Genomic DNA, 11,818 nt, shown 5'->3' with positions numbered 1-11,818 from the left:
CATCACAGGCGTGTGTCGAAGTAATACTCAGCCATGTCTGGTCCATCCCGCTTGCGCTGCTGGGCCCGGGAGAGGAGGGGCCGAGGCCCTCGTGGCCTTGGGTGCTTGGGTTGGATCCCATAGTCTAAAGAGACACAAGAGGGTGTGGGTGGAGGGAGACTCTGGTTTTGAATCTGCTGAAGTCGCCCCTGAACAGGTGCTGTTTGAGAAAAGATGACCCTGAGGCTGGACCTGGATGCCCTCCCCTAGGACATGTCTCCTCAGGGAAGGGGAGGGATGTGGGATCCTACCATCCACCAGGTCGGACAGTGGCTGTGAGAGTTCCAGGGGGGCTGAAAGTTCCTCGGGAACAGATCGCTGAGGCCTGTGGGAGATGGGGTGCTCAATGCTGGCCCCAAAAGCCACTGTCACCTCCCTGTGAAGCAGGGAGTGGTCCAGGATAATGACACCAGCCTCTCCTCCTCTGCCATGCTGCCCCCCACCTTCCAGGCCCTAGGCCCTGCTGAGCCCTGACCCTGTGCTCCTGGGAGTTACCTCAGCAGCTGGGGTTGGAGGAGTACAGCTGCCAGGAGGAGGGAGAGGAGGCAGAGGCTTAGCCCGGCCCTGGAGAACAGAGCCATCTCCTGCTCAGGTCCCGGATCCCGGCTTCTGCTGCCCCTCCCCCAGCAGGACGGAACTGCTGCCAACTCCCAGGGCCACCTCACAAAGGACATTAGTTCCAGGGCTGAGCGTCAGCACCAGCTCCTGACTAGGCCAGAAACCTCCACACTGAGGTTTTTCGTTGGATTTTACTGACGATGTAGGTCAGCAGGTGCCAAATCACATCTTGTTCTAGTGCCAATGCCCAAGGTTTAAGGGCATAGACCTTTGGAGTCGGCTCTCAGTTCAGATCCCTACCTTGCCTCTTGCTAGGTGGACACGTCACTTAATCTCTGTGGGCCTCAGTTTCCTCATCTGTGAGGTAAGGCACATAATGTCTCCAAGGTCTGGCACACAGTAGGCCATCAGCAAAAGTCAGTCACTGAATCCTCATCCCCCAGAGCCCCACCCATTCCCACTCAGCTCCTCCCTGCCTCCTGCTACCACCATCACCTCCACTGTCTCCCTCCAACAGCTCAGTCGTTCCAGGAAGCTCCTGCTGGCCAGCTAAGAGCCCAGAGCGGCCACTCAGCTTGGCCAGCTCCAAGATTCCACTGGGGGGCGCATTCTGAGGAACTTCCCACTTGGCTCCCCATAGCGTGGAACAGCCTGGCTCAGGGCCTCCACAGGCCCTGCCATCACCGCAGAGCCTGGGCAGAGGGCAAGTTCAGGGGCAAAGGCTGGGACCTGCTCCTCAAGTATAAGTTTCCAGAGGGACTACGGGATCCCCAGCACTTGACATCTAGTGGGCACTCAATAAAGATTTGTTGAATGAATAAATGCAATGCGACAGTGTGCTGGAGAATCTTCACAGCCTGTGGCTGAGTGGGGGACCCTGTCTTTGGTTCCAGTCGGCCCTGTTAATGTGGGGCTGACCTGGCTCACTGCAGAAGCTCTGAACCCAAATGATGCTGGGGTGAACCACAAACTCTGGGCCCACCCAGACCTGTGGGATCAGAACCTGAGGCTGAGCTAGGGGTCTGCACTTGGGAAACTCCATTGCTTCTAAGATAGCGGATCTGCTGGCAGGTCCAACCCCTTCAACTGCTGAGGTGCCTCAGGCCCAGAGAGGTTTCCCAACCTGGCTCCTGGTCCAGCCCCTGCCGAGTCCGAGCAGCTCTGGAGTCTGCAGTACCCTGCTCCCTGTGCTTGGAGCACACCCACTGACTTCTCACTGACCACCTCCATCCTTTCTGTGTCCTGAACACCAGTCTGCTTCTGAATCCGGTCCCCAGCAAAGTTCACCTCTGCTGGGAACTGAGCTCCCCAACGCTCTAACTCCAAATTCCTCGTCCTTCACTCTTCTTGCCTCCAAGTTGCCACCTCTTCCTCTCTATCTACAACCAGTTCCAAGGCCTGCCTGGGCTACTCCTAAGCTTATCACCCTGCCATGGCCTTAATTCAGCTCCATCCACTGTTCTAGGTCTCCACCAGCGATGTCACTGCCCCCATCTTCTGTCTGTGCCCGTCAGCCCACCCTGCACCAACCAGCTTCCCCACTGCCTCTGAGGCAGGTCCATTTTTCACCTGGTACCTGATGGCCTGCTGGATTTGGCCCTGACCTCCAGCCTCAGCCCCTCTGTTCCCACCCTCTACTTCCCTCTGCCCCAGCATTGACTTCACTGCAACACCGCACATGCTGTTTTCCGCACACTGGGCCTCTTCCCCCGTCGGCCATCAAAAGACGGATGGAGCTTTACCCGTTTAACAGCCTGCTTGAACGAAGGCTGCCCTGACCAGTTAGCCTTTCCAGTCATCAGCCTGAGCTAGAACGCACCCCGAGTCTAGACCACTTTTCACACACACTTGCACCCGCTGCAGTGACCCGCGCACTGCATGCATTTACATGCCAGTCTCCTTCACGGATTGCTGAGAGCTGGGGGCAAGAACTGTGCTGTACTCATTTCTGAACAAATTGCACAAAGCAGAGCCTGCTACAGAGCAAGTGCCCAGCAATCCTTGTTAGACACGGGGAAGGTTGTGGGCCTCAAGCTGTGACAGGGCCTGGGGTTGGTGGCTTCTGAGGCACTAGGGAAAGCAGTCCGGGAAAGGCTGGCCCCTCTGGGGGATGGGGGGAGCCTTCACCTGGGAGTCTAGGAAGTGATGCACAACAGACACCAATGCAGACCGAGTTCTCGGAACCTAAGGGACCACCATCTGGCTAGAAACCAGCAGCACAGTGTGGTCTGTTTACAGGGAAAAGGGGGCAGGGCAGGGGGGCAGGAAAGGGAAAGACCAGGCAGAAGCAGCACCCAACTCCCCCGAGCTACTCAGGCTGCTGTTCCTTCCAGCCCAGCGTCAACCCCAGTGCTCGCTGCTGCCTGGCATTCTTTTCCCAAAGGAGAAAAGCCTTTTGCTCTCAACTAGGAGTTCAGGGCTTGATGTACCACACTGCACTGAGCTGGGCCACCACTCACCAGGCTCCCTCACAGAAGCTGGCGAGCAGCAGGGCCCTGCAGGGGGAGAGGCAGACAGAGGCTCTGGCCGGAAGACAGGCAGGCAGCTGCCATCACTGCCTAGGTTCAGCCTTGTCACCAGGGACCAGTGAGACAGGCAGTTTACTCCCGCAGCTGCCACGACGAGCAGCTCCCCACGCTCGAGGTTCAATGCTTTCTGTGGCTGAGGGACCTGGGTCCCAGTCCTAGCAGAGGCTTCTTGGTCCAGCGACAAGGTACAGCTGCAGTGGCTCCACCACTGGAGAGTGCAGTCAAAGTTGAGAAGGTGTTAGAGGGCTGTGGTGGCACCCAGGGCTGAGCACAGAGCCTGGCCAGGGTGGGAGTGCCAGGCGCCCCAGGCTGTGGGCACGGAGAGGCCACAGACTTGGATAGTGGCAGAGTCAGTTTTATTAGGGCACAGGGGCCCAGGGGCCCAAAGGGCTGAGGCTCCCCCTGCCCCGCCCCATGCCCCACTCCCAGACTGTCTGTTAGCCCCAACTGTAGAAATAAATTTTCTGCCAGGCAGGTAAGTAATCCATGAGTGGCCCTGCAATGAGAGAGAGAGAGAGAGAGAGAGAGAGAGAGAGAGAGAGAGAGAGAGAGAGAGAGAGAGAGAACACAAGGTCAGGACTGAGGGCCAGACTCCTGGCTCAGCTCTGCCCAGGCTCCTTGTCAGCCACTGTTGCTCAAGTACAGCTGTTCACATCTACACGGCCTGGAGCCTGCTCTCTCACCTCTTCACCCCGAGGAGGCAGTATCAGCAGCGATCTTTGTCTCCATTTACATGCTCATGCCCAGAAGCCACCCAGTGTGTCCAGCTGTACAGATGCTGCCAGCCCAGCCCAGTGGCTCTCTGCTGAGGTGGAATCTGCAAGCAGCCCAGTGGGCTTCAATCTCGCTTGAGTGTGTCCACCCAGAGTCTCATGTCACTCCAGGATATCGAGGCAGGGAAAAGGCTGACGTCTGATAAGGTCTAACAACTCCTCCCACAGCAGACACCCTCGTTCCAGCTGCCCCAGGCGCTACAGACCAGCCTGGCCCATGTCCAGGAGTCTTCCCCACCTAACGTGACCTCCAGCCCCGTCTCTGGTTATGGCAAGAATCAAATTACAAGGAGACAAAGAGAAAGCAGTCAGGGGGACAGGGCCACGCATGAGATCCACAGCACACTGTAATAATCACACCCTGCCCCATGCTTACTTGTCACCAGGCCGATGCCCGGGACATGGTCTGCCAGCAGCTGGAGCAGGAAGAGGATCCTGGCCCTGCGAGGAGATAAACAGGGAGCAGGCTGAGTGGGGTGTCCAGGTCCCTGCAAATGAGGGTGCTAAAACACTTTCCCCGACCACCTGACTGCAGGCAGTGCGTCATGAGACAGAAAGCAACTACGGGGCAAGGACAGACCCCAGTACAAAGATGAAACCTTGGGCACAGCTCTGGTCCTGCCTGCTCCCAGCCACGGGCCTGGGATGCTCACGACTGGAAGGTAGTCCAGCTCCAGAGACTGTACTGTCTCTGTGACAATAGGAAAAGGGGAAGAAAAACGGTGCCTTTCCAGACTGCACCCTGCTCCTGTCCTCTGGGGAAACAAGGGATTTCTCTGACTGGTTTCTAGACCCCTCTCAGTCTGAGCACTGCTCTGAGGGTGCCAGGCTGATCAACTCAGCGGAGAGCGACCCAAGCTGGAGCCTGGGAAGCCACCTCTGCAATTACTGTTTCAAAATGCCTGTCAATGAGATACTGGGGCTGTGATGTTCCCTCTGTACAGAGCAGGCAATTTGTGGAGGGAGGTCATGAGGTTCCTGTGAGCCTCTCGAGTATGGAAGAGGGTTTGGCTTTAGTGCCTTATGAGCAGGCCCTTGGGAGACTTGGCCCTGGGCAACCCTCCCTTCCTCCCTCCCTCCCTCCTTTCCTCCTTCCCCCACCCCCAACAGGCCTCCCTGTGTCTGGATGAGGCTAAGAGCTCTGGACCCTCACAGGTGACAAAGTAGGGCAAGGCAAAGGTCAGGCCAAGAGAGAACTTGGATGTAGGGATTCGGCTCTGCTACTGGCCCGCTGAGTGGCTTTGTTTAAACTGCCCAACCTCTTTGAACCTCAAGTGCCTCCTGTAAGAAGTGGGGATAATCCAAACTACTTGACAGGAATGTGCAAGTGACCTGGAGAGTGTGGCAAGCCCAAGCCCACCACCATCCCTGGGGCATGGTCCTCTGTGTCTCCTGCCAACAACTGCTTAAGCTCCTACACCCATGGGCTGGTGGTCCCAAGAGCTCGGAGAGCAGGTCTAGGCTGGATCCAATAAATGAACAAGTGACCACATCCCAGGACAGCACACAGCAGGTGCTCAGTGAACCTGGGATGGGGGAAAGCGGGAGGGAGGAAGGCGTGAACAGGGGTTGGGACACTGGTATCCACTTCCTGCCTCTCTCTCTTGCTGAGGGTGGGCCCCGCCATTCGCTGTAGGGCCCTTACTCGGAGAAGCGGTCATAGAATGGGGAGCGCAGCAGGTAGTAGAGCAGCAGGATGGTCCGACGCCGCAGCTCCAGCCGCTCCCTCCGGGTCAGGCCCTTCCTGTCGCTCAGGAGGCTCAGACTGGGGAGATAAGGGAACATAGTTAGGACAGCAACAGGAAGAATAGGGGCGCCTGCCTGCCCAGGTGGGGCCAGGCCTGTAGCACAAAGCCTGGAGGAGGGAGTGGAGTCCCCAGGCAGGCCCAGGCTCACCTGGTCACATCCACGACACCAGATAGGAGCCAGGGTTTCCACGACCGCTGCCCCCATAGGCCCAGGCTGAGCACTGACGGCCAAGGCGTCAAGGATGTCTCCAGCACAGGGCCCGCCCTGCTCACTCCCATCGATCCCTACCCCCAAGTGCCGGCAGCCCGATGCTAAGGATACAATGCAGCAGGGGCCGGGCAATATACAAGGACTCTGCGATGGTCTCCTGCAGCCCCAGAGGGGTGGGGGCGATGCTCAGCTCCTCCTGGTGCTGCTGTTGCCGTCTCTCCTGCTGCTGGGGGGCTCCCCAGTGCCTGGAGTGCAGGGACGGAGCTGGAACACAAAGGCAGATGAGCAGCCAGGCCCAGCGTGGGCATGGGGAGGGCGGGTGGTGATGAGAGCCAGGCCCTCAGGCCCATGACTACGCATTGAGATGCCCGGTCCAGCGATGTTTTACACTTACTGTTCTGGAGCGTTCGCACCACTCTGTTTGACCGCTTCCCCACATATGACTGCTCCTGGCTGCTACTGCTGTGCTCACCATCTAGCAGGAACAGACAGAAGGCCACACTGTCAGAGGGACGTGTTTCCAGCAGAGCCTGCAAAGAATCTGTGTGCAGTGAATGAAGGCTCGTGGGCTCAGGGGAGAATGGATGAGCCTGTGCGAAGGCAGCAGCTGAGGCAAGGACACTGACGTAGGGAGAACCCAACCACATCTACAGAAACCACAGCACTAGAGGGGCTGTATCTTCTTAATCCTTGGCTTTCAACATGATCTAGAAGAGAAGCAAAGAAGTGCTTCCACTCAAGGCCAGGAGAAGGAGGCTCAGAGCCCAATAGGTGATGGGCCCAAAGCTCTGAAGGGATAGATCTGCTGGGTGTCCTGCCTCATGAGCTTGGGGTTCTGAATATGGAGGCAGGCCCAGAGACGAGGTTGGTAGGATTCCATCTCCTGCTGATGCTCTTTCCCCTCTTCATGCAGCCCACAAAAAAGGATGGGGACTCTGATATCAGAAGTCCTGAGTTCAAGTTCTGATTCTGTCCCAACCCAATTTCTCTCTCTCTTCTCTGTAAAATGCAGGGTGATGAGAACAAATGAGTTGATGGGGACAGATGTGCTCCATTAATGGACAAGATTCACTGGGTCAGCTCTAAATCCACAGAGTAGTCCCATGCTCACTCCACCCCAGAGTGGGGAAGCAGCTTACCCGGGGGCTGTGCCTGGGTCTCCCTGTCCAGTGGAACGATGGGGGGTGAGGTCTGGAGGCCAGCCTTGAACCAGATGAGCAGGAACATTCGCAGTACTGCCCTGGATTGGGAGTATGGCAGGGCTGGTGGGGAGGTGACTAGCCGGCAGGGGTGCAGAGGTGTGCTGTTGAACCCCATCTGTACAGCTGGCCTTGGTTACCCCCACCCAGGACCTTCCCTCCACAGTCCCAACATACTTGGCCAGCTGGATGAGGGCAATGACGAGCCAACGGCCCACTTCACCCCACACCTTGGCGGCCCCCATCTCCATGAACACCTCCACACACTCCAGCACGCTCAGCCATGTTAACAGCTTCTGCTGGGACAGCGACTGCAAGAACCCCAGGCGAAGCGATCAAGGGATATTCCCTCATCCCAAGCCTCCCCCCAGGGCACGCCTCTGACAGGAGGTGGCTTTTCCCCTTTCCAAGTGTGAAGGCCTGAGTTTGCCACCTGGGACAGGCTACTCCATGATTCTGAAACAGTCTCTTCATCTGAAATGGGGACATCGACACCTTGACACTTCACCTAATGAGAGGACTCGAGGCTCAAGTGGACATAGGCATGTCTCGTATTCCTTGAGACCACAGCATGTGCTACACACACAGGTTGGTTGTTATTATTTCTTTCCTGAGTCCCTATGCTTCCCGCCCTCAGTCCCTGGCAGAATTCTCACCACAGGCAGCTTTTTCCGAAGCTCCTTGCGCAGGATCCCATCGTTGAGCAGCACGAGCAGGTTAGAGGCAGAGTACACTGAGGGATAGAGTGTGGTCTTGAGAGGCTGGCTCTGCAGCCTCCACCTCCTCACCTTCTCCCCAGAGATGCCTGGATCACCCATCACCTGCTGTGCTCAGCCACCCACAGACTATGTGGAAACCAACCTGCCTCCCTGCCCACTTCTTCAGCGCGCCACACTCCCCAATATGATCTCGTGTGGCAGGTGGAACAAGAAAGGATGGTTTGATCTCAGTGACAAACCAACCCAGAACTGCCCGCTGTGCTCCAAATAGCCACAGATGTGTGGTTTCACCTCCTGGCCTCCGCTTTCTCTGCGGCCTGTCCCTGAAGGCCTATTCCAACTCGACCTTTCAAAACCCAGCTCTTCCTTTCAGCACCATCACCTCCAGTACTCACCGGGCAAACACTACAGAGGCAGAGTCAGTCTGGGGACCCTGGAACCTGGGAAATCTGGATTTGAATCCTGGTTCTGGGATCATCAGCGGCTGTTCTCTAACCTCACTGAACTTCTGTTCCCTTAACTGGACACTGAGGACAACAGTACTGACCTTACATGACTGTTGGGAGGATTAACTGGGCAAAGGCAAAGAAAACACTTGGTCCAGCCGCCTGACCAGTCAAGGAGCCCAGATTTGTCTTTCAACTATGGGGACACCGAGGGCCCAGGAGAGTGAATGCTGGACCTTTGTGCGAGTCAGGCATAGCACAGGATGACCTAACGGGAAGCCGGGACTGCGACTTGGGGAGGTCACCCCTCGGGGAGGCACTCCTGGCCCCCCCCCCCCGCCCCCCTGAGCCCGGCTCACCCAGCTCTGACAGCTCGTGCGAATCGGCGAAGCGACCTGAGGAGAAGGCACAGGAGGCGTCTGTGAGCGTTGTCCCACCCTGCGGGTTTGGGTCCCTGGAAGTCCCCTCCCTACGCCCTACGGGAACCTGGAAGGAACTTCTCGAGCACAGGGATCACTACTCTGGGAAGGGGACCTGTGGGGTCAGAGGTCAGAGACTCAAAGGGATGGGTCAAAGGTCGGGGTGGCACCTGCCAGCAGGTAACTGAAGCCCCGCACTGCCGTCTCCAGCTGGGCCGTGGCGGCCGGGTGACGAGTCACGTACTCCTGGTAGCGGAGGCCCAGGAGCCGCAGCTTCTCCATCCTGCCCTGGGACCGACAGACCCACTGACCGACTGTGCCAGTGGTTGCGGCGCTTGGCTTCCTGTGCCCTCCTTCCTGCTTCCGGTGCTAGGCCCGCCTCTCCGTTGCTTAACTTCCGCGGTCTGGAAGGACCGTGACGTGAAGGGCCATTGAACCCCAGATCACCCCATCTTTTTACATTGCCTCCCCACCCCCCAGGGTAGCGCCTAGCAACTGAGAGCCTAATCCCGCCCTCCCCGCTCCTTCAGGTCATTGGTTAACACACTCTCTCCACCCTCCCCTCCCCTCCCCCCCCCCCACCCCCGGCAACTCAGCAAAGTCCGGACCGGTTTTCCGCCTTCCCGGTTGGCTGTCCTTGCGCATGCGCATCTGCAGCTCCAGGGAAGCTCTCGGGCGGTCAGAGCCACACGTTCTAGAGGAGGGTCCGGGCGCCTAGAGTCTTTCCAATAGAACGCCGAGAGGCTCGAACGGGAGGACCGGGTTTTAAAGGGCTGGGAGGTAGCGCGCGAAAAGGAGCCTCTATCAGACTTGAGGGGGCGCCGAGAGAGTCTCGGCAGGCTCTCGTGTCGCCAATTTCGTCGTCTTCCGTCCCCATCAGAGGCAGTGCTAGGGAAACGGAGGCAGCGATGGATCCTGCATCCCACGCAGGCTCAATCCCCCAGACAGCACCGTCAGTGCCCTGCTTCGGCCCAAGCTGCCGCAAGGACTTTGCCCACCAAGAGCGCGCACCTGCATTCCCACCTCCGTGGAGAAACCCTGGCCCGAGCTTCGGCTCTCGGCTGGGGAGTTTCCCTTCTCTGGATCTCGGGTTTCGCATCTGTAAAATGGTTTGAGGGCAGACTTGGTCCGCTTTCGGGCCTCGACGCACCTCCCGGTGCTCAGCTGCTCCGTAAGCGATGGGGGCAAATCCTGGGGATCCCTTCCCAGTAGCCTCCTAGAAAGGGGCAGCGCCGGGAGAAGAGTGGCCAGAGGCGAGAGTAACAAACGCTCCGGAGAGGCAGCTGCCGATTGGCTGTGGAGAAGGGGGCGAGGCTGCTGGCAGGTTTGTGGTACCCTGAGAATAGTAATACATTATTTTACCTAATCCCCTCCACCAGATATTATCTCCAGATGAAGAAAATAGGATCCGCTTAAGAACCCAGTCAAGCCCTAGCCGGTTGGGCTCAGTGGAAAGAGCGCTGGCCTGCGGACCGAAGGATCCCGGGTTCCATTTGGGTCAAGGGCACATATCTCAGTTGCAGGCTCGTGCAGGAGGCGACCAATCTATGCGTTTCTCTCACATTGATATTTTTCTCAGTCTTTCTCTCTCTCTAAAATCAATGGGAAAATATCCTCGGGTGAGGATTTAAAAAAAAAAAAAAAAGAAGAAGAACCCATTCAAGATTCGAATCCTGGTCTAATCTGACCATTTAGGTGTTTTAAGCAGCACACCTCACCAGGAAGCCACAGCCCCTCCTTGCTCTCCCTCCCTCGAGCCTTCTCCCCAGCACACTTTCTTCTATATTGGGTGAGGAATCACAGCTGCCCTCCCGACTGGACTAAAGGGGCCACATGCTAACCTGACAAGCTCAGGGAAGGCCTGCATGGCAGTCTTGCAAACTCAGAGACCTAAATTACCACAAAGGATGGTCTGAAATTAAACTTTAACTAAAGCAGTTATGGTGGGTAGTCACCTCCTAAGCCTGTATCTTCACTGACAAGGCCAATCTTTACCATAACTGAGCCTATCTGTCTTTTTGCATCTATAACAACACTAGAGGCCTCGTGCACGGATTCATACACCCCCTGGTGGGGGTCCCTCAGCCTGGCCTGCACCCTCTCGCAATCCAGGACCACTCGGGGGATGTCAGACTGCGGTTTTCTGATCGGGCCGAGGGATGTAGTAGTGCGCCAGGCGGCCGGGGAGGAGCCTGAGCCCAGACCTGGTGCTGCTCCCACTCATCCCAGCCCTGCAGTGCCTGCTGCCGCTCAGTAGCCACAGTAGCGCTGCCACAGAGGCGGGAGAGGCTCCCACCACTGCAGCTGCGCCTGCCAGCTGTGAGCCCTGCGTCTGGGGCCCGATGGTCAGCTGAGCAGTGCTCCAGCTGTGGGAGAGCACTGACCACCAGGGGGCAGCTCTTGTGTTGAGCCTCTGCCCGCTGGTGGTCAGTGCACTCATAGTGACCAGTCGACGGGTCGTTGGGTCGTTCAGTCGTTTGGTTGCTTAGGCTTTTATATATATAGATATCCTTGAAATGTCTGGGTAACTTGTAACTTCCCTTTTTCTGAACCCCTTGGGGCACAACCTAATGTGCCTGGGCACCAGAGGTTTCCCTGCTTTGCTTTCTCCCATTTGCTCTATCACCAGTGGATTTCATGTAACCCACCTGCATCTCCTCCTTTGATTGCAATGTATGAAAATAGATGAAAACCGCCATTCTACAGAGCACTATCCCAATCCGCTGAGACACTGCTTCCTGGCAATTGTCGACAATTTGGCTCAAATAAACTAACAAAAATTCTTTACAGGTTTGAATGTTTTTACGTTAACATTACTCGGACCAAGGAATGAAGACCCAAGGAGATGTGTCCAGTGCTCTCTGGAGAAGCAAAGGCCTTGGAGAACACAGGAGATGGGCATGGGCATCACTAGCACAATTTCTCTCCACCTCCTGAATGCCCCGGCTCACTCACTCAGCTCTTCTTAGCAACCTTGCCATGTTGCTAGGAACTCCTTTCCACAGATGGAGAATAAGAGGCCCAAGGAAGGGAAAGGACTGGTCCCAGATCACACAGAATGGCATTGGCCAAAAGGACAACAATGTAGGTCTCCCGTGGCAGTGCTCTCTCTCTCCTCTGGCTCACAGCCCAACAAGAGCCACTGGTTATGAGTCAAGTTAGCAACTGCCATTGAATT

The 11,818-nt window shown here is 57.0% G+C and overlaps 2 protein-coding genes across 3 annotated transcripts; both read right to left on the bottom strand.

The window, feature by feature from the left end:
- Nucleotides 1-2: 2 nt before the first annotated feature.
- Nucleotides 3-1,406, bottom strand: FREY1 (Frey regulator of sperm-oocyte fusion 1; the record flags this gene model as incomplete). Its single annotated transcript, XM_080640432.1, has 3 exons — nucleotides 535-1,406; nucleotides 291-364; nucleotides 3-124 (listed from the first exon to the last, which is right to left on the bottom strand). The coding sequence occupies exons 1-3, from the start codon at nucleotides 711-713 to the stop codon at nucleotides 3-5; spliced, it is 375 nt and encodes a 124-aa protein (XP_080496558.1). The 5' UTR covers nucleotides 714-1,406.
- Nucleotides 1,407-3,464: 2,058 nt separating this feature from the next.
- Nucleotides 3,465-9,856, bottom strand: PEX16 (peroxisomal biogenesis factor 16). Of its 2 annotated transcripts, XM_080640428.1 has the most exons (13): nucleotides 9,652-9,856; nucleotides 9,249-9,528; nucleotides 8,811-9,044; nucleotides 8,581-8,616; nucleotides 7,713-7,789; nucleotides 7,234-7,367; nucleotides 6,997-7,097; nucleotides 6,252-6,332; nucleotides 5,969-6,121; nucleotides 5,795-5,867; nucleotides 5,544-5,663; nucleotides 4,275-4,339; nucleotides 3,465-3,621 (listed from the first exon to the last, which is right to left on the bottom strand). In XM_080640428.1, the coding sequence occupies exons 3-13, from the start codon at nucleotides 8,920-8,922 to the stop codon at nucleotides 3,563-3,565; spliced, it is 1,011 nt and encodes a 336-aa protein (XP_080496554.1). In that variant the 5' UTR covers nucleotides 8,923-9,044; nucleotides 9,249-9,528; nucleotides 9,652-9,856; the 3' UTR covers nucleotides 3,465-3,562. The 2 variants fall into 2 exon arrangements, with proteins under 2 accessions (XP_080496554.1, XP_080496555.1); XM_080640429.1 differs by lacking the exons at nucleotides 8,581-8,616; nucleotides 8,811-9,044; nucleotides 9,249-9,528; nucleotides 9,652-9,856 and adding an exon at nucleotides 8,171-8,347.
- Nucleotides 9,857-11,818: the final 1,962 nt, after the last annotated feature.

This window comes from Plecotus auritus, assembly GCF_963455305.1.
Source record: "Plecotus auritus genome assembly, chromosome: 9".
Lineage (NCBI taxonomy): Eukaryota > Metazoa > Chordata > Mammalia > Chiroptera > Vespertilionidae > Plecotus > Plecotus auritus.
The sequence above is the reverse complement of the archived record's forward strand: the minus strand, read 5'-3'. Positions and strand labels throughout refer to the sequence as shown.